The sequence below is a fragment of the Cyclopterus lumpus genome, chromosome 1, assembly GCF_009769545.1.
Source record: "Cyclopterus lumpus isolate fCycLum1 chromosome 1, fCycLum1.pri, whole genome shotgun sequence".
Lineage (NCBI taxonomy): Eukaryota > Metazoa > Chordata > Actinopteri > Perciformes > Cyclopteridae > Cyclopterus > Cyclopterus lumpus.
Genome location: NC_046966.1, coordinates 9,016,137 through 9,043,716, shown reverse-complemented (window position 1 = coordinate 9,043,716; position 27,580 = coordinate 9,016,137). Strand labels below are relative to the sequence as shown.

Sequence of the window (27,580 nt, the reverse complement as noted above, 5' to 3'; positions counted from 1 at the left end):
AAACACAACATCATCCACTCAAAGAAATCCTCTCATTCATCCTTCACTTTCATAACAACTTCTGTTCTCCATCTGTTCGGTGTAGTCTCCGCACAGTGCATCAAGCTCCCTCTACTCTATTCTGGGTGAATTTAAATAAATTAAATTAAAATAAAACGTCACTCACTGGTCCATCTCTTTTCGTCCGTCCACACACTTTTATCTCCTTACTTTATTTAAAATGAACGCGTCTTATTCTTTCCATGTCTCCTAATTTGAATCGCTCTGTTCATTCAACGTGAACATACTTTGATGTCAACATGAACATACACTCAACCTACAGCTTCCTCTCCCCGACATCCAACGCTAAGCTCACATCACTCTTTCCCACTATAGATATGTTGTATGTATCTTACTTTGCTTTTTCAGTGTCCTTAAATTATTTCAACATATCACAGCAAACAGTCATCCTAACACACAGGCAAAATATACAAACTCATCTGAACATGCGCACACAAGAAATAAAAGGTCCATGTAATATGTTAAATGGTCCAGTAACGGAGTGCAATGAAGATGTACCAGCAAGATTCTGGTGGTGTGAAAGAAAAGAAACCGCTGCGTGGGGAAGACAGTTCTTTTTCAGGCCGTACATATTCCATTTTTGAAGGTGGGCTCAGAATGTGAACAGATGAAGGCCAGTGTGAGAGCCAGGAGGAAGCCACTCGATGCAACGGAGGTTCAATAAGTTAGGGCATGAAGGATTTCCTGCAGAAAAACAAAAGCGGTATCTCAGAGTTTCAGAAGATGCAGAAGCTGAGCGTGGCGTCCAAGTCTCTAGCATTGACAGTTTATGGACCCGTAATTTGGCCCCCGTTCTTGTTTCGACTCCTCTATTCCACCATGGCCCTCTGTCAGCAGTCAGAGACTTCAGAGGTGTTGGAGTCACTGGCGAGTTTCCTGCGTTGTCTCACTGATTTCTCCTCATCCTGCAGAGAGAGGAGAGTTGTTTTTGACCTGTTCAGTATGGCTGGAATCTGAAGGTTCCTCTAGTGTCACAGTGACATTGATATATCCCAATACCAATGTCTTACAGACCCGATACCAGTGCTGTCTTTTCCCCAAATATACCTCCCTGGATAAACTCATTGGAACAATTCTCCGTAAGAAAACAAGAAGCCAGAAATCTGAGGCAACACTAACAAGTGCTTAGCCAGCCGAGACTGAACGAATGTCCGACATTGGTCTTGTTTACGGCCACTTGCTAACGCAGTGGATGATTTGTAACAGGCGAAATGTTGGGTTTGTTATTTGAGGTCTGACTCAGACGACAGTAGCTAGCATGCTAGCTAGCTGATTTGGAGAAGAAGTCAAGACTCCAGCATGAATCATCTTGAAAGAGAAGAAGTGTCATGAAAAGCTGACTGTTTTTTTTCTTCTTCTTTTTTACAATAAAGATTTATTTTTACATTTTTGATCATTACTACACATTAACCCCCCAAAAAACATTGACATCAGCTATTGGGCAAATTCTTATATAAACAATTCGGAATCGGCCCAGGATTTCACAATCGTTGCGTCCCTAAAAATGTTACAATGGCATTGAAGAAGAACATTTATTCATTATGGATCGGTCACGTTTTCGTGTGTGCTTACAGTCTGAAAGACTCCATTCTGGCCCACTCTCCAGGGGAGTGGTCCTCAAGGTCCTCTTCCTCTTCTTCCTCCCCCTCCTCCTCTCTCACCGTGTCCATCCCGTCTTCCTCATACTCTGTCAGACAGTCTGATTCATCCGCTGAATGGAAAGATTTAGAGGATATATTACGGAGAGAATTTATTGTGTGACAGAGTCACCTGGTTTAGATAGCACCCATAAAATATCAAGGACATCTCCCACTGTACTTCATTAAAACAGACTATTTATTACCCTTGTTAAATCAGACCTGATCCTGAGGGGGCAACTGTACATCTATAGGAGAAGACGGCTCTAACAAGGACATTTAATATAATTTACAACGCTATGAAAGGAATTATTGCTAGATAAAGATAATGACTTAGAAAGTGATCGTTTACCTTCTGCAGCTACGTAGGTTTGGACCGGCTCTATCCTCGATACAATCTCTGCAAGGTCAGTGAAGTCAGCTCCTGGACACGTGCAGGACTACAAGACACAAAATCATTGTATACCGGCATGAAGATGTTGATGGTGAATATGTATTTAGTGAGATATCAAGCATATTACATATCATTTGTGGTGCGAGTGCTGTTCTTACGTCAGTTCTCTTGCTGTCGTTGTAGTCGGCTGAGCGGTGGTCCTTTAGCATGTTCTCGATAATGTCGCCTCGGGCCCAGCCAGTAAACAGCAGCTTGCCGTGCTGGTAGCCCACATCCTGAAGTTGTTGAAACAGAAATACAAGGTACTCTGAACAGAGGATGACGTATTTTTTGGGGGAGTTTATTTAACATGACATCCATGTTAAAATATGCAGAGCTGGCATTTGACCATTTACAGTACAAACCATCCACACTTCAAGAGGACAGACATGTTCAAACTGTATTGCAGACGTGCTGCTGGGGTGGGACATAAACTAGTGCAGTGCCTGTTCGGAACGGGACGATTGCGCCCGGTAACCGCTGATCGCTCATCGTCTCCAGGGAAGTATTTTTATTTATTTATTTGCACAATTCAAACAATAAAATCAAAACAGAGATAAATGAATATCACAGTGCAGGAAGAGACAAAAAAGCCAACTGGGCTTATTTGAAGCCGCCGCCTATATAATATTTAACATTTTACAAAAATTACAAATATAAAAATAGAGAGGAGGATGGTAATAACGTTACTTTATCCGCAGCAGAAGTGAAGTCTATGAGCCGCGGCCGCTAAAGGCCCGCTTGATACACAGAGCCCCTTTGCATTTGTGTGCTAGCATGTATGCATGTAGCATGGGCTGCATGTTTTTATACAGTAATATCTATACAGTACATCAGTCTTCAAACAGATGCACATGGATTGATACCAGAGGAGCAGCACCCTCTTTGCGAAATGAAGCAATCAGGCTCACACTAATCACCATCACTTGCTTGATGTGAGTGAATCCGGGCCATCGCAATTAACATGTAATGTTAGCTCATGCAAATATGGCCAAATAAATAAAAACCCTATCTATGAAGTAACTCACATGGATCTCGTCAAACTTGCCGAAGTCCATGGTCTTGAAGCGGGTCGATGGGCGGTCGGATGTACTCGCAGTAGGCACTCTTCTTCACCACCTCCAACTGCCGCACACAAGACACGTAGGCCAACCGGGACTGGATCTCTGCCATGTCTGGCACCTGTAGCAGAGGATGATGTCAGGACCACAATTAACCACAAACGCCAACAGAAATATTTCATAATCTGCAGACTCAGCCAGCAACGTTTTTATTAAAAACTCTATATTTAAGATGCGGAGTCACCCATGGTTATGTGTGGCTTGTGCTGCCAACCCGTACTGTACCTTTACTTTCTCTGCCCAGGGATTGATCCGTTTCCACAGCAACCACCAGCCAGACAGGCTGTCGCCATAGTTACAGAGGTCGGTCTCGTCTTGGCTACCCACATCAATGGCAATGACTGTTCTGGCCCCCATGGTTCCTTGCAATGTCCGCTGTTTGACGTGTAGCGCATACACCAGCATTCACCACACGCGCACACACACAGACGTACCAACACAGCACGACAAAATCCAGCAGGCAGAGATGGTAAGACAGTGGATTCTGTGTTATTAAGGTCGTCTCAGGATAATATCTCAAAACCTTCATTTCAGGAGCCACAATCTTCAAACAGACTAACACCACAAAAATATCAGTTTTTTAAAGTTGTCAGACACACATTTACGGCCAATTAATGACAAAAAACACGAGCATACTTGACTGGCCAACAAGCACGGGGCCAGAGGTCATGACCTTCCTTGTTGACTTGCTAGGGTCAAAAAAAGCATTGGGGCAGTGAGCATTTGTGTGGTGTTGAGCCTTTTCAAAGACAAAAAAGCAGAAAACATCTCACACAAGCCGAACACACTAATCCAGAGTGCCAAGAAAGAAGCCAGAGAAACCATCAGAAAATGAGTTGATTTTACAAGACACCCTTTAGTTGGCTCAATCGTTGGTGCCCAGAAAGCACCATAGATCACAAACCTCCAATTGAGTATTGCTCGAGACGTAAATCACACATTATTCTCATTCCAAGTAGGGAATAAACAATGGCTAAGTCCAGAGCTTTTTGACAAATGGGCGTGTTTCACCAGGACAGAGTGCATTCTGGATCATTACTACACAGAGACAGACTCATCTGCGCACCATATTGCAAGCTACATGTCTCACTTCTGTCTTATTTCTGTTAGCACAACAGGAACGTGTACATTTGATCTGGTGCTTTCAGGTAATGAGGATGTATTTAAATGATTCGCAGACAAAAAAAACAGGTTCCCCTCCTCTTCTTAACAGACTGCACCAATGTTCCTCTGGTTGAAATGGAAGCAAATACGGAAACATCTAAAATGAAGCTCCAGTAACATTAATGTAGGGCTGGGTGAAATGTTGAAAATCAGTATCATCAGAATAAGAGGGATATTTTCCCATAGCAATGATTTTACAATAAGACAAATGTATACATACATCTGACACAATATGTATCCACTGTATGTATAATCCCTTAGAAAACAATCCAAATGAAGCTTAAAGCAGAACTTATAGGCTTTACATGAGGCTGAGCTCCTCATGTAAAACTAAAACTTCCATTATTTTTTGTTTTACACTACAATTTGATTGACAGAATAACACAATATGATCATATCACAATCGTATGATTACGTTGAAAGTAAATTAACAATATTATTGAATTATTGCCCAGCTCTACAGAAAAGTGCTCATTTCGACATGAAGGGAACAAGACTTTCACCTCAAAGCAGACTGGTGTCTATTTAGTTTACATTTCAGAAGTTGTTATTTTGTTGACGTGATGGTCCCTTCTTCTGATTGTAAATCCTTTCTGACACCAGGCTGTTTGACAGACAAACACCGCATTCTCCTCTTCAATGTGGTAAGTGTGACCTCATCATTGAATACACTTGAATCCTGTTTCAATATAATTCTAAATGCTTACTTTTTTCCCCATCTAGCAATACTGAATTGTTCAGGTTGTGATAAAGCTCACTCAGTTTGTATTGTTATATTTTTTTAATCTGGTTGATTAAGATTGATTGAATGATTTGTTTCTTAATTGATGTTTGAACCGGCTCAGTATTTAGACAGGGAAAACTTAGCCCACTCCTCTAGGACCACCTGACTTCCCTTAATTAGCATTAAGACAAGCCAATGTCTAAATACTTACCCAGCCCCATTAACAACTTGATTATAACCCCTCATAATAATCAACCCCGTCCCTCACTCCACCAAACCCTCCTCTGGGGGACAGGAGTTTGGTGGACATTGAGTACGGTGTACTGGGGGGTGGAGGGTGGGGGCTAGGGGGGGTTCCACCTCTACTTGCCTGGCAGGTTGTTGATGTAGCCACCGTCCATTAGCAAGTTTCCATCTTTGGGGTCGCAGAGAGGCGGCAGGTACCCAGAGAGGGTCATGCTCGCCCGTACATAGCGCCACAGAGAGCCTGACACACCAGGGAGGGGAAGTAGGGAGGAGGAAGGGGGGAGGGGGATAACATCTCAATAATGTTTGCTATACATTTCAGGTTAGTTTCGACACAGAACGGCAATCCCAACATTAGAGGGAGGTCGGACAAAGGAAGGTACCCGATCCCTGCAAAGGCTAGGACTGTGGTTCTGCCCACCTTTGGACTCTGCTGTACACCACTGCAAACCTCGTTACCTTGCACAAAGACCCTGTGTGACTTGTGCGTAAGGTAAAAAAGTAAATGGCATCCATCACAGAGCACCAAGGCTGTTTGGATCTCTAAACAGTGTCACAACATCAGCGTTTCTCAGCAACAGCTACTTTCCTAAGCAAAATCCACAGATTCTGTGTATTCAAGTTGAAACCAATCATGATAAGCTGAGGAGAGGAAGTCAACTTTTTGTGATGGAATTATCTACGTGACAGAGAAGGAGCAGCAGCAGGTGTTGTGACAATGTTTGGAGATCCCTCACCAGATCATGGCAGGGAAGCACCCAGCCTGCCCAGTCCTGCAGTCCGGCTCAGTGCCAGCAGGGGGCAGGAGCAGGACGGGTGCTGCATGGGTTGGAAGGATAAGGAGCACCACAGAGAAAAGCAAGGGGTACATCAGTACTGTGTCAATGCTGAGGAGGAACTATTTTACTGAAATAGGAGTTTTGGGAAAAATATTATCACCTACAGCTTTCCATTTGTTTGCTCTAGACTTATTGTAATTTAAGGGCTTTATTCCATTTGTACAGGAGCTATGATGCACAACAGCAGGATCCAGAACACATATTCCTGTATAATAAAAAATATATAAAAAAAGAAATACATTCTATAAAAAAGATAAACTAATATATATATATATATACATATACATATACATATACATATATACACACACACACACATATATACATATACTGTATATACGCACACACTCATGAGAAATATATTGATTGCCTCGCAGTGTTTTACACTGGCATGCACACAGAAGCAAGCAAAGCCAGGGGAGAGGAAAGGTGCTGTGTAGGAGAGACTGAACACATTTCCTGTAGGTAGAGGTGATTGAAATGAAACAGTAGCAATTTCGGAAAGGACCTCCTCATGAGGAACAAGGGGGAACAAGCTGAAGTTCAGTCCAAAGGACAGACACATGTAGGCCACCGAAACATACAATGATCCACAACAACAGACAGATGTGATGTTGACATGGTGCAGCCATTCACAATCTTCAGTAAGTGTCAACGTCAACACTAGAGCTTTCCTTTACTCAAAACAAGCACTAGTGTATGCTCTCTATACCCAATCTCACAATGATAATCCAGCTACATCAAAATCCCTTGAGTTTGATTCACATTGGCCAAGATGAGCTACCTGCAAGTTTGCGACTGCATTTTCATACAAATATAAAAAGTAGTAAAGTACAGTGGTGCTTACAAGCCGCATCCAGAATTTATAAAAGGGGAAGATACAAGTTTAACAAATAAACATAGTGGGCCAGAAGAAGCCAGTCTACCATGCATCTCTCCATGACTCATAGATGTCTAGACATGCGTGGGCAAAACCTCACATCTACTAAGAAAGTGAGCGGTTATATTATAGGTGGCGCCAAGCTAACTTTGGAAAGTCTGCTATGTGTGAGAATTATAAAGCCAATTTGAATTAATGATATGTAACCAGTGAAGGATGAGGCACTGGATAGTAGTGGAAATAGTGATTTAGTCTTTCCTTCCAAACCATGGGCTCCATGGTGGGGTTAGTTTTGAGGGAGAACTTGGGAGGGAGAGGACAAGAAAGAGTAGGAGGGTAGCCGGAGTGGTTCGATGTCGACTTAGGGATGGAGGTTGAGGTTTTGGTGAGCGGGTGTTTCAAATCTGACCTGGGACATTGTTAACATAGCAACCGTCCACAAGCAAGTGGCCATCCTTGGGTCGCACAGGGGAGGTAAATAGGGGGTGTAGGAGGCGCTGGCTCTAACATATCGCCAGACGCAACCTGTCGGGAAATGGAGATGGAGAAGGAGGAACACATCAAATATGAGCCGGACTCAACGTCACAGATGGAAAGAGAGAGAGAGAGAGAAAGACAGAGACTAGAGAGAGAGAGAGAGAGAGGAAGAAATGGAGAGAAAGAAATGCCCGCAACATAGATGAGGAGTGCAAGAGGCTGCCAGGAAGGGAATACAATGTCAACAAAATTATTCACTTATGACTACGGTTTCAAACAGGATGCAGTAAATTCTACTACGAGGCCAATTCAAAATAAAAGCACACTCTACAGCAAATTAAATTAAACTATTCTACGGCTGTTTAAGGAAGTATGATAGACTTTGTTCAAAATGATGACAGATACCAAAATATCAACACAATACATTTACTACAAACAGCACAATGTAGGCTAAATTAAATTAATCTGGGATATAAATGACATAACATATGTAGGATAAATGACACCAGAGGTAGCAAGTTAACTTTACAACCTGAAACAGTAATGCAAGTTTGTTTGATGTGTTCATTAATCGTATTAAAAAAAGTATTATTAGCATTGTTAGATGACTGGTCGGACAAGCAAGGTGGAGGAAGGCAGACAGAGAGAGACCGTGAGAGAGGGTGAGAGAGAAAAAGACCATTAGAGAGGCAGAAGGACAGAGAAAGAGAAAGAGCGAGAGAGAGTCCATTATTTAAAGAAGTGCGTTTTGGCGTTAAACTAAATGACTAAATAAAGTGAAACTGGACAATGTTTAGAGGAAAGATCCCAGTCTTGGTGGTTGTTTTCATCGGATAAAACTAAAGGAAGTAATGCAAACTCATGACACTGTGTTCCTTACACCCACTAAAACGACTGAAGCCAACGTGACATGTTTTGAATAGCACCACGCTAGCGTTGTTTGACAAACAAGCACGGAAGACAAACTACAGAAGCACAGAGTGGTGATGAGTGAGAGAAGCAACGTGGGATGTCATTAAGAAGCAATGAGAACAAAGCAGGGTGGAGTGTTCTGGATCCTACATGTTGACACGGACAAGGGGCCGAAGTCAGCGACTACACAAGGTATTTGGTCTCCTATGGATGGCAGCGCTGTGATGGCTCTCTATGCAGAAAGACCTGACGGAAGTGGTATACACATATAAGGCATAATCTGGGAGTTGTAGACACAAATGTGATGGACCAAAAAAAAAAAATCTACAGCTTTCAATTCAGTGTATGAAACGAAGAAGTTAAGGGAAGTTTAATACACAGAAAGGAATATAAAGAAATAAATAGAAGAAAAAAAAAAATACAATAAAGAGTGAAAAGGGAGGAAACCAGTGCAGTAAAAGTGAGAGAGGCAGATGATAGGAACGATAAGACAGAGGGAGGGAAAGGCTTTGCTCCAGCAGTTATCTCACACACATGCAAACATAAGCACACCCCTCAAATCCAGTAATCAGCCGGAATTATAACAAGTCAAAATACTACCGTCACAATTAAACTAGCAATGGCTTTATTTAATGCACAATGCTACAATTAGTTTTTTGCATTTGATTGTGCTACTTGGCATATCAAATGGCCCACTGGATGTGCAGGGTTGGTCAGAATAGATCTACTTTAGCTAATGTTAGTGATGATGAATTTCTTATGCAAGTCAAAACAGAACACATGTTTAATTATTTCAGTAAATACAGACACAAGCATAGCAACATCTACACAATGTCTTCTTTTGTACATATCTAGTAATAGCCCTGTCTAAGCCCTTGGTCGTGGCATACTCCAAACGATATGGTAACCAGCATGTTTATGAAGGCAAAATTGGTGGATTTTAGACTAAAATGCATTTGGCTTTGGTGGCTGCAAGGTATGCAGGCTGGCCACTCTAACTTATGGGTTATTTCAACATCCCTAAACATACTCTTCCGTGCAATTCTTCCATAACATGATGGCTGAAGTTATTTCAAAGTGTTCTCTTTGTGTTTTAGGATTAAAGTTATTCCATTCTACTAGTTTGAACACGTTTTGTTGTGAGGAACTTACACTATTAAGACATTATTACACAAGCACACAGAGTCGTAGTAATTGATTTGGGCGTTTGCTAAAAGTGGCATATTCAACAGCAGAGAATCCACCATCTTTAATTTAGTTTGGAGTAGAGCCACTGTAAAACCATGAGTCTGAGAGCACGCAGGTCTGTTACATTGTGTATTTTCCCAAGTTGTGCCGACAAATACAATACTTATAAGACAAAAGATGTATTTTAAATGCTACAGAGCTAAAGTGACTTCCAATATATTCACTTCGGTAACAAAATGTATTAACTGTGCCATTTTACTATTGACTGCTGCTGTGAGCATTACTCCCTGTTCAATGCCAATTTCACACATTAGTTCTCAGAGTAGTATTTGAGTTGTGTTAAATGTTGACTTAAGCATTACGCATGCCCTACATCCTATATGCGTTTTTTTAATCTGTGTGTGTGTTTTGGATTCATGTGAGCTTATCTAAAGTTAAAAAAAACGAAAAAATGAGCCAATCACAATAGTGATTTGATAAAGAGGGGTGGCAGCCCCTGCAGTCAGCTCAGCTGTCACTTACCATCCTGGTGAACACGCATGGCTGAGGCCGTGATGTCAGTGGTGACGTTGAAGTATGGCAGCCACAGGTCCTAATGTGCACAAAGAGTATCTCAGGGTCATAAACTGTGTATATATATCCAGAACAGGTGGTGGAGAGGAGGACACTGAAGAAATTATTGTCCATATTGGATAACCCGAACCACCCTCTCCACCACCTACTGCAGGGACAGCGGAGCACGTTCTCCAACAGACTGCTTCAGCTCCACTGTCACAAGGACAGACACAGGAGATCATTCCTGCCAACTGCAATTAGTCTGTACAATAAATCATCTCTAAACAGATCCTCCTCAAATTGAACAACATCAATAAACCTTGCACCGCTTTCACTGTTTGCATTTTGTTATATTTTAATTTGAACTGAAACGGTACAGAACTCCTCTTGAAATGTTTTGTACTGCAATCCCTCACCTCGACTTGCTTGTCCTGGAACACTTTGTAGATGCTGGTGTTGAAGGCAGAACCAGAGAACATTGAGGTGATGGGATAAGTCAGGTCCAGGACTGTTTTGAATACAGAGTTCATTGCCTGTTCAACAACAAAATACAGAGAAATCAGAAACAAGTCTATTACTAACCACCTGTTAATAACTATAGGTGTTTTGCTTCTCATCAGTTACTTGGCATTCCCCTTTAAACAGATGGAAAGACATTGAATTGAAGTATAATTAAACTACTGGGTAAATTAATCCGTTTTCATTTTAAGAGATAACATGTCAATAATGCATATAGATGTGTGCTGTACCTTGGACACTCTCTGGCTCTCTGTTTGGTTCTCACAGCCACTCCTCTCCTCAGCGTACAACGCTCCAATAAATGAGCCGAATTGACGTCCCGCCTACTATGTCAAATAGGAATCCCCGCTTCCTCCATAGCTTTGATCACACCCACATGAGAGCAGCCTCTACATGAGGGAAAGCAAAAAGGAACATTCAACAAAAGTCAGGTACACAAAATGACTTCAAATTATCTAAACTGCACATTGTATTGAGTGGTAAAAAAATACTTGAGATCATCCGAATTTAGTTTGATTAGACAAGTGTGTTGCATAATATTAATGTCAAGTAGGTGGACAACATAACGACTTGTGAGACCAGAAGCTGCTCTCCACATGTTTGTACAGATAGTTGTGGCTCAGCCCTGCTCACCTGGCTCCCCCTCCTCCCAACACCACGGCGATGCTGTTTCCAGTCAGGACTCGGGCCGCCGAGAGAAATCACTGTGCCTGTCTGCCGTTTTCTCAAACACCTTCTCATATACCTCCCTCTGCACAAACAAAGGAAACACGGATGAAAATACAGTAAAAGCAGAAACTTTCCTATGCACATTTTTTATTTTAAAGTGCCATTTTTACAAGAGCATTAATTCACGATTGCACACTTAGTTTACAGCTATGAAGGAATGGCTAATCAATTTCCCTCACCACTGGGTCTACCTTCTAGCTACCATTGCATACCATATTACAGAAGATAAGTAGTATAATTTCATGAAAAGTATGCTCCGTACTAGTTTACTAGGGCTGGCGTCTGGAGAAGACCCTGCGGGGACACTTGAGGTGCAGATGACCGAGCACCAGCTTCGCATGTTGAGCCACTCAACCGTCCTGGAGGGGCCCGGCCCATCCTCTTTGTGCAGAAGGACCAGCTGCTTCAGCGCTCCGAACCGCTGTGTTCTCCAGCATCTGCTCCAACTTAAGGGGAAGAGAAGAAGATGGTGACAAGAGTCAGAAAAGAGACAGAGGGAATGCATGTACTTTGAACAGTTTGTTTGTTACCTTTACTTTATTAGAACACACACATACCTCTCCCAGGGCAGGTTCCTGGTCGCCCAGGCCGACAATGAGGATGCAGTCAGCCTGGCGGATGCAGCGCTGAGTCCAGGGGGTCATGGTGTTGTCAGTCTGGTACAAGACAATCCGATTGATGTCCCTCTTGCTGGGCCAGCCAGCCGGAGAGACGGTACTCATGGACACTGACGGATACAGGAGAACGCAGGGATGAGGTTATGGAAACGGGGTTTTAAATCCCCAAAAAGAAGACACAGACAGTGACTGAGCGGAATGGAAAGTGACAGCAGATCAAAATGATGTAACAGAAAAAAATAACAGGAAGAATTATGGAGAGAAAGAATTAGGACCGGTTGAAGCTGGAAAGCGTGTGTGTTAATGCCGAATGAGACTCAGAACTGAGTTGTTGTTAGACTGACCTGTCCAAAGCAGAGGCACCCAGTCGCTCTCTGATTATTTCGCTGGTCAATAGCAGAGTGGGGCCTGCAAGTTACAGAGACAGGCAGACAACTGAGGCATTGTAAAATGTATGAACAGATAAACTTGTAAAGAATGTAAAACTTCCATGTGTATTCCAATCTGTACTCGTAAGTAATGTAAATGAGAACTAAAATGAAATTACAGATTTAAAAAAAAAAAAAAAAGGGGCTGTTGTGGACAAATTAAAACTCACCAATGGCACTGAGGGCATGGCTGAGCTCCAGGTTGAATGCGTTGATCGGCACCTCATCACATACAGCAGGACAGCCACAGTGGAGAGGTTGCTGGCAGGGTTGGTGACATCAGCACTGGCGGTCATATTGGGGCAGACTCAAGGCTGAACCTGGAAGACAGCACCACCGTGTTTAGATGGTAGTATACTGTACGTCAAATGGATCAGGTTGGACTCAAAAAGACAGAGGGAGGGAGCATGTTTTTGAGGACATAAAATGCTCCTCATCATCCTCTTACCTGAAAAGGGCCCTCGACCGTGCTGCAGATTCCCCAGAATCTTCTGGCCCAACAGGTGGATCAACCTGGTCACCACCTGAGCAGACTTCAAGCATCAGTACCGTTTCAGCCGCACGCACAACCACAACCGGATCAAGAGGAAGACACTGACCTGGGGATATCGTCTTTTGATGTTGTTGAGCGTTCCCTCGGGCAGTTTGACCAGCTCTGTGTCCCTCACAGCGTGGACGGTGGTGGCTCTTGGCTGTCTGGTCAAGGCCTCCACCTAAAGTATGAGGCAAGTCCACCGTGACATGTCATTATAGTAAGAAAGTAATAAGTAGATCTGTATCAAAAGCTTAATTCATAACAAATTATAAATCAATGCGCTTTTTTCTCATGTCTATTCGTAATAAAGGTCAGGCTACACTAAAATTATTAGTATTATACTATTTGCAGAATGAGATTCCAGAGATGGTAGGATTGTTTCCAACTTGTGTTATCTCAACATTTCCATAACTAAGAGCATTGTTAAGTTCAAGGGTCAACATTATTTGTAAAAAGGTAGAAGCAATAATTTCTAAAACTCAAAATAAAGTATGACGACAGACATTCAAAGCTTCATTTTAAAACCTCAATAGCAGCTTAGGATGTTAAAAAAAACAGCCTTTGTAACAGCCTTGATAATAATAATGATAAATAATTGTTCGACATTTCAAATAACATGATTGGGTTTGTCATTTCACTCAAAATAGTGGGAAAATATACAGTACATGTCCGTCTCAACTACTAATCTAGTATATTAAATACATCTTATTAAAATTGTCCTGATGTGGTCAAATCTACTCGTATTGGATGACAAGCAATTCAAAACAAAAACTCTGCACTAATAGCCTTTCGTTTCAGCTTCATATTTAATTTTGATAGCTGAGGTTTCTTTTACAGGCAGACAGAGGCTGCAACTGAGGGGAAAAGACTTGTTCTCACCACTCCAATGAGGTCTCCTCTGCCGTATTCCCCAACGAGTTCTTTCTTGCCATTTGCCTTGCGGATGACTGAACGTAGACGTCCATTCAGAACAATGTATGTGCAGTCTGACTGGTCGTCCTGTCTGTGGATGTGATATTACAGTAGCCATGATGAATAGTAAGCCATGATGGATAGTACTCTGTAGTTATTGAAGAAATTGTACTTGCTTGATTCTTGTTGTTCTGAGTTTGGACTCATGGTTTAATGCACTTATTGTAAGTCGCTTTGGATAAAAGCGTCAGCTAAATGACATGTAATGTAATGTAATGTAATAAACAGTAAATGAATACACTGAACAAATAAACAAAGATGTGATACGAATACAAAAAAAAAAGGGAATTGACCAAGTATAGGAAGCTAAATATTTGTTTTACCGGTAGAGGGCTCTGCCGGCCTCCACGGCCATCCAGTCAATAGCGAAGTCCATCTGCCTGACGAAAGGGGACATGCGGATGGCCACTGTGTGAGCCGCACTCAGCACCACACTGGGCTGCTCCCTCATGATCCTGCAGGGGGCAGCATAGAGCACAGGCATGAGCAAGTCTATTTGGTTTGTAAGCAGAGTATTTATAGCTAAATTAGAATGGTTACAGCAATTTTGGAAGTTCTAAGTAGGCCTCAGTGCTCTGAAGGTAAAAGGGAAGCGATTAAAGATGCATTCACTTTTCCTATTGTCTGATATATGGTTTTGTTATTTTGTTAAATTTTGTGTTTTGCATTTTTGTATTTATGTGAAAATATTTTGATGAATGATCAAATCAGTCTGTATAGAAAGCTTCTGTTAGAAATTTAAAGAACTCATATAATTTTAGACTCAGTTTGTATTCCTATTCCTGCTGAAAGTGGACTGTAAAAAAATAAATCAATTAAAAAAATCTTCATTCATGTTTGTCCACATCCAAGGCGATGAACTCACTCATAGAAATCCGACTTTGAGATCTTCAGGTAAGTACAGTCCGCGGATGGCCTTGATGGTGAGATGAGGGGCTCTCCAGTGAGCACAGCGAGCTGGCCCACCATCTCCCCCGGGTGGGTCACAAACAAGCAGACGGCTTCCTGCTTGTCAATCATCCGCTGGTAGACATGAAGACAACCAGAAAGGACAAAGTGCAGACTCACGTCCTAAAAGAGTGAAATGAGAAGGGAGAAAACAGAAAGAGGGGGCGGAGAAAAATAACGTTGCTGTATTATCTGACATTTGTTTTTTGTTGCAATGATTAAGTTAGTATATTTACTTAAAATACTTGCTGCTACTACTGCTACTACACTACTACTACAACAGTCACAATTAAAGTAAGACTTGAATCAGACTGTTTTGACTAACTAGAAAAAGTAATACAATATGTATATTAAAGAAATAAAATATGAACACAGGTATAAAATAGAGTAATACATTAATGCCTATGAGCAATCAACTTAAAATGATTAAATAAAAGTTTCTTTTCCTTGAGGTATTTTTATATATGTATAATGCATGGCCAATGATTTTTGGGGTGTAAAACTAATCAGACTAAAATTACGTTCAAACCTTTCTATCTGTTACACAGTTTCCAATCCAACCTGTTACACTTACTCCAGTAAGTCTTGTGTTTTAAATACCTGGTCTCCCTGTCTGGCTAAGACAGCTCCTGCTTTCGCGTTGTGTAGAGTCACTTTCCCATTTAACAAGGATGGGTCCTGGATTTAAGAAGAAAGACAAAGTAAAGAAAACCAGTCAAGCAGAAACAAAGTAGTGAGTCAAAGTAGAGGAACAGCTCATGTCTCAGCACCCAGTTCCTCTAGAGTGGGCCTGCTGACTGACCCCCTTTCCACATTATATCTGTCAGCAAAATTCGGTGGTACAGTATACCGTATATAATGATTGTGAGAGAACTGCACTAACTGCAGGTAAAGCTGTTTTAGATCCAGCTTTACTTGCAGTAGTTTGACTGCTTCAGCTGAACAAGGTTTTTAAAAAAAAAAAACTAACGTTATGGTATGGAAACCCCACTTGACATATTTTAGATACAGCTAGTATGGTACTTTATGCCTTAGAAAATTGCATCTATAATTTGATGAAATGTTAACAGTTCAGATTGTGGTAAAATATCGTGAGAAATATTTGCTCTTTTTCAATAGTGTCTGTGCCATGTGTTACCACTACACCAGAACACAGACACACTATCAGTAATCAAAAGAATTAAACAAACCTCAATCTTCATGAGTTTGAGATCTCTTTCTGAGCTTCCTCAAACAAAGCAGCATTGGATCGACAGGATACAGGTGTAAAAATATTGTCCACTCCCGGCTCTTCCTCTGGGTACAGATAGATCCCTGAGGGAACCTCGTCTACTGTCACCTTCCTCTCCCGCTGGTCCTGGGACACAGACTGGAAGTACAAGGATATGTTTAAGTACCAATCCAAATGGTTGAACATAGGAAATCTGCCCCTTAAAAAAACAATTAATTAACTACAAATTATTGTGATGAGACAATTAACTAAGATTTTATATTAGTGTCGAATAATATCGTGTTTTTGGACTGACTGATTTATTTACATGTTCAAAATGTATATATTGTTATGGACCAATACAAATATTCTAATACCAAACAGCTGAGAGTATTTCTTTAAAAAAAAAATCTCATTTGTGTGTCAAGAGGCTGCCGCGTACTGACCCGAGTAAACGTAGGTGGTGTGTTGCCATCCTCTGCAGAGACAGATATCCGCCCCCTTTCGTAGCCATGTCAAGTCCGATCGCAGACTTTTCTGCATACCTGCACAGACAAAAATAGATATTTTTCAACAGGTCTTTTTTCATACACAGGTTTCCATCCAAGCAAAGTAGTTACAACACATGCCATATTATTAAAATGTCCCAGTTTTGATTGCGGCCATGGAAATGTTGCATCTCATACCCCTCTCTCTCTTTCCCCACTATTTTCTGCACCGTCCTCTGCAAATATGCATCACTCTTTAATATCCTATCTCAGAGCCTGTATTTGGGTAGTGCAGCTCAACGTTTTAAAAAACATGCAACAAAGTTTACTTTGAATGACCTTTCGGATGCAGAGGGGAAACAAATTTGTTCAAAACAAATTAAATCTCAAGTTCATGATGGACTTTTCTACCTATATTGTCATAAAGGCATTAGTGAGACTGCAGTTTGCCCTCAGTATGTCTTCACTGCTGGCTATCATGTTTCAACATCTGTGTCTTCATGCCATAAATGTGTTAACGTGACCCAATGGTTAAAATAAACCTATCTATTTAGCCAGGCCTTTATATCTATATTGAAAACATTTTCAATGTTAGTCATTTTATTTATCACTTTTATTGTATTCAAGTTGTATAATTGAATTCTAGTTTATTGATCTAGTTTTTTTTATTTTACCCTGTTTTATGACTATTACAGTTATTATAGCTTTAAAATGATCTTTTATTACATTTTTATTGGTCTCAATTGCTTTTGTCTTTTCAAGGTCCAGACTCGTTTTGTCTTATTTTCAGCCTGTTTAGTCATATGTGAAGCACTTTGAACCTGTGTATGAAAGATGCTATACAAATAAAGTTTGACCGATCGATTGAAGGTAACTTTCTTCACCTTAACGGTTTAATTTAAAGAAGAAGGAAGAACCTCTCTTTTTAAGCAGCTACAGCGAGGTTACACACTGTTTATTAAAAAAAGCCAACTACAGGGGTTCATATATTGAATAAAAATGCTTTCAATATAATTGGTTTGAACATGTCTAAAGACCAGGAAAACAGTGTATTGTAGATAAGTATGACATTGGATTGGGTGGATTTTAGGACACTTGTGCTGAACCTTTTGTGGTGCTGTAGTCGTCTAATTCAACCAACCCTTATTCCACTCTGACCCTTTTCCTTGGGCATCTCTGCAATGTTTCGACGAAAGTACTTTATCAGAATAGCACGGTACAGTAACAACATATCCTGTTTATTGGTTGAACTAAAGAACATTATCTCTCTGAACGGGAGAGAGACGTCCCTCACCAGCAATGTCCACAGGCATTGAGATGGTCCTGCTCAGAGTTGGCACTGTTGAGCCATCCTTCCCTTGTTCCCCTCCTGTACATACAGGAAATCACAAATTCATATTTTTAATAAGAAGCCAAACACAAAAGTAACACGAGAGGAAAAAAGAGGAAAATGGAGAATCAAGATATTTATACATTTAAGCTGAAATGGAATCCAATAAATATATAATTAAGATTAATTGTCTCAATTGACTTTAGCGATATTTCCCAGAGGTAGTCATTTACAACTTGTATCGTCCTATTACAGTCTTTCTAGTTTTTTTCTCCCCACCATGCAGCTTCTCCCTTAATGGCGGCTTCCCGATGCTCCTCAGTTACGGTCAGGCTGCCAAAGCGCTTACCATGCCGGATGGGACTGGTGCGAGTTGGGTGAGGAGACGGAGGTGGCAGGCGCGAGGGCTGCATTTCCTGTAGGACAAGTGCGAACAGTATTAATGATGTGTGTGTGTGAGAGGGGGAGAGTGGAGACAGACACACAACATTAGCATTCAGAGACTCAAATCATAATAGAAACAGCATGTGTACTCAGCTAATGATGCAGAATTCCTGATAAATGCCAAACCACATCACCAACAGATGTTTGTCTGGTGTACTGTGGTTGGTGTTGGTGTGTGTGTGTGTGTGTGTGTGTGTAACTCACATGGCTAAAGAGCTCATTGGTGAGCCCCAGATAGTTGTGCAGGGCTAGGACTGTAACTCTTTGGAGACGAACCATGATAATCTAAACAGAGAAGATAGGAAGTGAGTCGTTTCACATTAACGCAAACTGACCATCAAAGCACTTCAGCTTTATGAGTGCATACATTTTTTACCAACAGTAGAAGGAAATTGAAAGAGGAGGGAGAGAGAGACACACAACATTATAAAGAGGATTAGACACACAACTCACTTGTACTACCCGCACCAGGCTCTCCGGGTACTTCTCAAATATAGCGAGGAAGGCCTCTACAGGTAAACGGAGGACAGTGGAAACCTCTGCAGCCCGTGCCGACACAGTTCTATAAGGCTTCTGGTGGCCCTGGAGACAAATATCACAAAGAATACTTCAGAAAATGTTCACATTCCAAGAAGCTCTGATGTGAGAGGTTCTTCTTGTCGGTTCTCGTAGTCATGTTATTTTTAGTCCATTTTAATACAGTTGGTTAATGTGAATGATGTGAGGAAGTGGGTGGGGTCCCACACTCTGATGGCCAGGACTGCAAGTCCTCCATTAAAAAAGGTGTGGATAACGTGTATGTGTGTTATGAAGAAGCCTGTGTGACGCCGCACACTCGTCGGTGGAGATTATGTGTGTGTTGGAAGAAATGGGAGTGACATACTGTGATAACATCCAGGATGCTGAGGAGGCTGTGGACACTGTCTCCGGGGTAAACCTCCTTCACCACACTTTCTTTGCCGTCCTGGGAGATGGGAAGAAGACATACCAGGCAATTGAGTTATAACAGTTGTTTTTGTTTCCAAGAGAGCAATGTTTGCTAACAACCATAGCCCCCTAGTTCCCTAATGAGATTGTCTGAGACCAATGTTAATATATGTTAATGCCATGTTCAATTCAGAACAGGCCCTTGATTTGCTCTCATGTACATTACATTTTTGCACATTACAAAATGTAATCTCCAAACACAAAAACTGCTATGACACAAATTAAATTCACATGAAATCATGTACACACAAGCTTGCGTACCCCACCAGTAAGGCACAATTCTAGTTTTCCATCCTGAACCACGTAGATGCTGCTGTCAGGCTGGCCCGGCCTGAAGACGTACTCCCCTTGTTGGAACTGCACAAACACCATGTGTTTACACAGCTCCAGGAAGAGGGGCTTCTCAAAGTGACCTAGCACACTGTCGTAAAGAACAACAGAGAGGTTAGGAGGTTTGTGCACACACACACAAACAAGCGTGTACAGGTGGTGAACACTCATCTGTAACCTGAATATAAAAAATATTTTAAAAGCAGGGCTCGTTTAAGATGCATGAAATGCTATTAACTGAGCTTTATGAGCACAGTTTGCTTGGACAACTGCTGCACAACAGGACCAAACATCTCAAAGGCATGAGGCTCATGTCTCATCGGAGTTGGTTATCAATCATTCAATCAACTTCAGAAGACTGCGGCACATAAGAGATAGATAGATAGATATATACTTTATTAATCCCCAAGGGGAAATTTGTTAACACAGATATGACAAAGGAGACAAACCTACCGGACATTTTTGAGCATGTAGAGCACCTCAGAGGGGAGGTGGGAGTTGGCCACATCAAACTCGGTGAGGTCAGCCTCCAGCACTGAGGGTGGGGGCTCCTTGGCCTGCAGGATGGGCACCTCCTTCTTAAAGCGCAGGATCCTTCACAGCAGAAAGGCAGTGGGAATAGACGGGTAAGTGTGGGAATCACTAACAGAGAACTGGCCATGACAGTAGTAGAAGCTGTATTGTTGGTGAGCATGAGCTTCCTGATGTACTTTTTGGCAATGTTAAGCATCTTCTGCTTCTTCTTCAGGCGCTGCCGAGAGGAAGAGGATGTACCCACCAGGGAAGAGGTAGACTGCGAGACCTGTTGAAAAACATATTGGTTTAAAAAGGTCTTCCGGGGGACAGCAGTAGACTAAAAAAACTAGAGCAATGGCATGCGACTCACAGGAGGTCAAAGCCAACCCATGATAACTACAACAGGGATTTCTTTCTGCCACACACTCACTTTGCGCATGATCTTTCGCCCATAGAACATGACTTTGTCCCTCTTGCGAAAGCGGTATTTGGGTGCCTCCTGAGCTTCAATGTCTAAAACATAAGAAATACAAACAAGTTTGCTTTTTTTTCACGACTCATCATTGCGTGCTCTCAGTGGGGCGAATTATGGTTCACAGCAATTACTGACTTCGAAGCTGGATCCTCCGCAAGGTGAAGAAGATGAGGATGGCAATGAGGATTATGGCGATGCCCGCACCAATCACCATCCCCACCATCTGAGGAGAAAAGGTTGAGGTGTGTACACGGTTAAAGTCTGCATAATAAATCATTTAAATCAAAATGTAAACGGAAATGATATTTACTTGTACGTTATTTAAGTTTTAAAGTGTTAAAAGTATCACTTCATTATTTAATTTGCATGCTCTCCAACTATTATTGAGCTACATTTTTTTCTCTGGTTCTCTCTTTCCATGGTGAAACATGAATTGCATGGCAGTGACACAATTTCCTGTACTCACCATGCTCGTCTGTAGTTCCTCCTCCACAAGAGTCTTGATGTTATCAAACTCGTCCTAATGTAAGACGAAAAATTACTAATTCAAATAAACAACTAAAACTTCTACAGGCAGTGTGTTAGTTAATAAGTAGCATACCCAATGGCTGCCACCACCTGCAGCATATTGAGCCTGAAACACTGTGTGGGCCTGAAGGTTTCACTTCCATTGAAGTGTAATGGAATGTGTGAATAAGGGATTTGTGCTGGAGGCAGGAATGTCTGACTACCAGTGCCCGGGAAACAGAAGGAGAAGGATGTGAACATCTTATTCTTATCTTACCTTCTTCACGCTTGTACCCTTCCATGTGTCTTCTACTGTGTCTAACTTCCACTTTTCACTGTAGCCTGTGAACCGCTGGGTTCACAGGCTACAAACTGGAACGCTGTATAGAGCAAACCAGGGCTGGATGGCTAACTGCAGCCCAGGTGGGGGTGGGGGTGGGGTCGGTGGGGGGGGGGGGGGGGGGGGGGGGGGGGGGGGAATACCACGAAGGTATCGAAACAAACCTGTAACTACAGGATATGGTTTTCATCATGACATAATGAAAACTGATGGAACTGGACTTTGGCTGAGGCAGGGGGGAACAAAGCATGAAAGAAAACCGAGAAGATAAGAGGAATGCCTGAAAATGTCTTTTATATTAACATGTGCATTGCCTATCAAACACAGAAGAAGAATACTCATAGAAAGCTGAGGAGCTTTCTTTAGCTTGATTTTACTTTATCTCTTCAGTTCAACACCAAACTAAGCGCCTCTTTACACATCAAATATCCTGTGGCCAAGAAAAGCTTGTTTGTTATACTGTGTGTGTGTGTGTGTGTGTGTGTGTGTGTGTGTGTGTGGTGTGTGTGTGTGTGTGTGTGTGTGTGTGTGTGTGTGTGTGTGTGTGTGTGCCTCAGATACACTATTGCAACAGTAATATGTTCTTTGTGCTCAGATAATGAGACAAAATGTCAGTTAACAGCGGTTATTGATTAGTGCGGGAGGAGCTAATGGTTGTTTGGCAGTAAAAGGCCGAAGCTGGACACCAGATAGGTGAGTGCACTGACACAGAAAAAAGCTTTAGCTGGAGGCTTCAAGTAGGTGCATTGGAGTTTGGAAATAGAAGTGTGGAAAGTGTTCACGTGGGAGCAAATTTACAATCTAAAGGTGATGGCTCCGATGAATTGATAAGCTGGGTGGAAGTTCTGAGTTTACCGGCCGAAACTTTGGAAAAGGTCCTGTTGAGTTTGACGCCAGTGAGGTGGTTTGCTGTCATGAGCTGCTATTGTCTGCTGTGCCGCAATCTGTGCAGTGTAAATGCCACTCAACATGTACCCTTAGTAAATTTGCTCATTAGTTAATATGAGATATGTGTGCAGTGTGTTGTGCTTGCAGGCTGCAATGCCCCATTTTTTGACCACTATAGTCATGTGTTTTATCATCATGCAAATAAATCCAGAGAGCAAACCGACCTCGCTGGTGACGTCTCCTTGGACCTCTTGTTCCGAGGTACTCTGTCCCATTGTAACCCTGTTTCTTCATAGGGATGGTCCATCAACGGCCACTGGTAACAAAGACAGACAAGCATAGGATACATATCTCACACACATCTCTTTCATGAAAGATATTTGTACATATCGCAGTGGGAAAAGCACAGAATAGTCGAATGTCTGACTGCTGCAAAAATGGTCGATCAAAGGAGGAAATGGGCCTACGTTCACACTTGCACAAACACGTACAGAAATCTAAATGTTGCCACCTTACTTGTACGAACTTGACATCCACAAACATCTGTTCACTCTTCAGGACTCAGCAGAGTTTCATTAAGGCTGCTGCCCAACGTCCGGCTATTTAAGGCCTTTCTCATTTACTGCAAACTACAAAATCACCTCAGCAGCACAGTTTGTTCTCTTAAGTAAATGTGGTTTTGTAACAATGGACACACATGCACACAAACAAACATTAAATTGTTCCAAAATACTGCAAACCAGTGGGGAATGTGTTTACAAGAAAGAGAGTACAACGCTGACTGCACAAAGCCTTGCTACGGGGCAGACGGTCAGAAAGTCCCTGTTATTCTTAACAATGATTATCATACTTAATCTCTCCTTAAAATCACTTTAACTGAGTCCTAGAATCAGAGAGGGATCAAATGATTGCATCCTACTGGGAAAGGCTTTGTCTATGTCATACACACCCAGCAGGGTATCTAGATAAAACTATCCAGATGGTAACCCCATCCCCTCTTTTTATCCATCCATCTATCCACATCCCTACGGGATGATCCTCTTACTGTCCCAATTCATTGTTACCACTTTTATTGGTGATTCAGTGAGAACATTTAAGGCAGCATAATAAAACAGGCCGTAGTTTGTTTTTTGTCAACTTGTATACTTTTATGTGTGGATGAATACAGTCGTGATGAAGAGGTTTTTACCAGCATACAGCCTAATGGATTTGTGAGGAAAGCTGTAGAGAAGAACATTTAGTTTTTTTTTAATTGCCTGAAATGATCCCTTTGAGAAACAAGCTTCTGTTGTGTTAATGAGCTGTAGGGTTTTTTCTGCATTTGTTTTATACACTACAAAATCAATTTTCCCTTTTTTTCTCCAACCACTCATCTAAACCACATAGAAACAGATACTTCTACATAATGTAACATTGTACAGACCCAGCTTGCTCCTCTTAGAGTCATATAACCAGCCCAGAATGCTCTTATCACTGAGCTACGACAATAATTGAAGCAATACTGATACAATAGTTCCCAAAGTTCATCCAGGTCGACTACATACCAGTTCCCTGCCCACATCTGCCAGAATGGACAGATTCAGCTGAACAAAGGCCTATGTGCTGTAGCTGGGACACAAGCTGCATTCACCGTCTACGGACAAATAAACAGCTATGGTAGCTTAGCTCGCTCAAGTCGAACGATGTCCCACTCCTACTCTGACGACTCCAGCAGAAAGTGAGGCTGGAGGGAAAACAAGGTGGCTGAAAACACACTCCATGTTTGCTGAAGGCATACAAAGTAGGCTACAGCCCTAGCATGGAGGATTCTATAATCAAGCAAGTGTCTCATGGCTAAAGGCCAAAACGTCAAGACTATTAGAGAAAATACATTACCATAGCCATAGAATAGACTACAAATAGGCATCTTGTTTTGTGTACTAAGTATTCACCTAAAGGATGTTTGAATGCATGTTGATGGTGATGTTGATGGTCGATCAAAATAAAAATAATTAAAAAACCGATTGTGACATACTTTACTCAAGTTCTCTAGTTGAATTCTACTGGAAGAAAACTAACCAAGGCAAAAATGTTTTTTTTACAAGAACTGAAGATCTAACATGTATTCAAAGAATCGATGGACAGAAAAAATAATCAACCTGAATTGAATAAACTTTGATAAATTGATTTGATCTTTTTCAGTCATATTTAAAGCAAAAATATCAAAAGATTGGCTGCAGAAAACGCTGAAGGTTGTCCACTAATTGTGTAATTTTTCTGATAATTAAAATAATCATCACAACTGATGAATGATCTAGTCTTTAAACAAACCCTACGGTTGTTTTGTTTGACCAGAAGTCCAAAACCCAAAGAAATCACTCTTTAATGATATAGAACTGTCAAACGATTGACTAAATGCTTCAGGTCTAATTTGACATTTGTTATTAATAACATTGACAATGTTTTGTGCTTATATTAAATAAAAGTTGAAGAACATATCTGCCAACGATACTAGGTATGTCCAAATATTATCTGGCCTACATATGAAACAACACCACAGACTGGCCTCAGCTGCATCTTTCATTCAATGCATTTCCTGCTTAAATCTATAAGATTTTGCTACATGGATGAAATACAATCAGCGAAAGCTTGAGGATCCAGTGTCTTGTTATATGAAGTAACCCTGTGAGTCACAAACAAACCACAAAACAGGATGCTGCTGCAAGGGACACATGGTTTCCCAGGCCATAAACTCTCCCATGAGATGGTCAACATGTGAAAGATGCGTATATTCTTTCAGAGCGGGAACATCACCAACAGCCAAATGTCAGCAGCTTTTGGCTGCTGTTGGATTTGATTCATTGTTCTTTGGCAGGGTAGACAGGCATAATTTGCTAATCGTTTTCTATTCTGAAGATCTATTTCAAAATTAAAAACAACTTAGCTTGTGGACTTTGGGGATGTCACCGTTCCCACTAAAGTGATATAAAACATGTCTTACTCTATCTCTTGTTCAGCAGCCTCGCCCAATCTTTTGTCACTCCGGATAAGAACGTTCCAACTACCACGACTTGTTGCTACACTATTCTCTTTGACTCTACACACCATTGAGTGTGGTAATAACGCTCTAAGAAAAGCACAGGCTTGCTGTCCACCCGAGATGAGACAGTAGCCAACCTCCAGCCTCCTAGCAGTGCCGCCCTCCTTGCAGGCTATTCCCATTGTTCTCAATGAACAATGACGGTAGTGTTGGATCCACTGTCCAGGGGGCAGACCTGGGCCGACTAATAACACATCCGTGTCTGTTTTCACCTCACACAATACACCCTCTAGGCCATGAGATTCACAATAACAATAACAATAACTCGCCTGTAGGATTTGTTTGAACACACATTTAGAAGATGCATGGCTGGAAAATGTCCAACACAATGTGAAGAAAACGTTTACTCTCTGCTAATGATTGCACAGTGGAAGAAGACAACCTCAGAAAGCCCTGCCATTTGGTTGAATGTGCTGCTGTCGAAACATACATCAACTGCTTGACACACGTGCTAGTCTATCTATCACCTTTGACCCCGGAAGTCAAACTGTTTATTTCACTTCACATCTGGGAGTAACATGACTTTCAAATTAGAATGCAATAAACATGCACGTGGCTGCAAAGTACTGACCAAGGTGAAACTCAGAGGTTGACGTCCGCTCATATTTCCATACAGCCAAAATAGATTTGCATAATTTGCACCCACAGAGGTGTTGCCTTACTGACCTCTCGTAAATCCCTTGGTGGGACTGTTCAGTTGAGTTGTAAACACATCGTGAAGGCGGGGAACCGCATGACAGGAAATCCAAAAGTGGAGTGGTCCTTTCAATACACCACGAGCTCGTCCGAAATGTAGCGGATGCACACATGTAGGGGGTTGTTTTGACGCAGTGCTGTGCCTGTTAGCTAAGCTAGCTAACAGGCACAGCAAGCCTATAGAAGAGTGTGGCTCAATGACGTCAGCCATAGTAAGGCCTTACTGTTTGTGTCAGCGCGAGAGTAAACGAGCGATCACCTCCAGGTGAGACATTAAACGCTAAAGTGGGGGTGTTTTTGGTTATATTCGTGGCGTTGGAAATCAGACTGAAACAGCTTTGCTGAGGACAGCGGGCACCTGGCTGAATGACGTCACCCATAACGTGTAATCCCCGGGGCTAACGTTGTCACTGGATAACGGTCACGTTAGCTAGCATCCGATGCTACTGATGGCAGTAAACCGTGGTCATGTGGAGGTAACACAACTCTCAGCCGCCGTTAATGTTGAAACGGAAATTGTGTTTGCTGCGTTTTGTTTTTTCCTTGTTGACCTCCGACTGAGCTGCTCCGTTACTGACAGACTTGGACGGATGGCCCCTGTTTTCACTGTTACACGTTACCGACCATCGCAAAATGAGAAGTCTCAGTAAACCACACGACCGTGAGCTAAAACCTATCAAACTGGAAGCATGTCACTGAATAATATGTAGGGTATTAAAGAAGGCATTCACCTGAGCTGATGTTCTCCCGTCAATCGTCACTGACTGTCAAATCCCATACTACGGAAATCATTTCTGACGAAGCCCCTCCTATTTTACTTACACCATAATTCTGGCCAATCAGCAGCTGAGACGCTGTAAAATTGACCAATCAAAATGCAGGACTGGAATCAATAGGCTATATCCCTCCAACATATATGTAAATAAATAGTGGCCGTCCAATGATTATTGAGGGACACAACCAGCCGAGCCATGATTGGACAGCTTCGGGATGATTGACATGACAAACTAAAACTTGCAGGTTACATTTCGACATGGACCTAATTAAGTGTTTGATGTACAATACAATGTAAGTTTAGCTTTATTATTTATTACAATGAATAGACCGATAGCATCACTTATCTTAGTTACCAGACCTGTGTTATACTGCACACTCAAAAATGCTGCTAATTGAATCAGGAAACGTCTCACACATCACAGCGATTGTTTATTGCCCACAAATGCAAACAGATATATTTTATCATCCAGGGGTTAGAGATACCAATTATTGTGAATGTCAAAAAGTATAGCTTTTTCAACCTACAAGT

General features: G+C 41.7%; 1 protein-coding gene across 1 annotated transcript; it reads right to left on the bottom strand.

Moving 5' to 3' along the window:
• Nucleotides 1-175: 175 nt before the first annotated feature.
• Nucleotides 176-27,068, bottom strand: pnpla6 (patatin-like phospholipase domain containing 6). The gene is given in 50 exon segments (XM_034544431.1): nt 176-965; nt 1,633-1,652; nt 1,655-1,771; nt 2,050-2,137; nt 2,250-2,366; nt 3,159-3,200; nt 3,202-3,312; nt 3,477-3,611; nt 3,613-3,626; nt 5,510-5,626; nt 10,204-10,273; nt 10,653-10,769; nt 10,986-11,063; nt 11,065-11,088; nt 11,090-11,144; nt 11,389-11,446; nt 11,449-11,506; nt 11,747-11,761; nt 11,763-11,809; nt 11,812-11,896; nt 11,898-11,930; nt 12,042-12,167; nt 12,169-12,211; nt 12,446-12,509; nt 12,700-12,765; nt 12,768-12,822; nt 12,824-12,849; nt 12,978-13,053; nt 13,129-13,242; nt 13,944-14,067; nt 14,360-14,491; nt 14,902-15,107; nt 15,585-15,662; nt 16,175-16,194; nt 16,197-16,353; nt 16,641-16,707; nt 16,709-16,739; nt 17,977-18,053; nt 18,295-18,428; nt 18,661-18,741; nt 18,910-19,038; nt 19,340-19,420; nt 19,705-19,864; nt 20,227-20,367; nt 20,484-20,575; nt 20,720-20,802; nt 20,900-20,987; nt 21,231-21,284; nt 22,724-22,815; nt 27,006-27,068. Coding segments are annotated over 49 exon segments (4,032 nt in total). The 5' UTR covers nt 22,775-22,815; nt 27,006-27,068; the 3' UTR covers nt 176-890.
• Between the last annotated feature and the right edge of the window lie 512 nt (nt 27,069-27,580).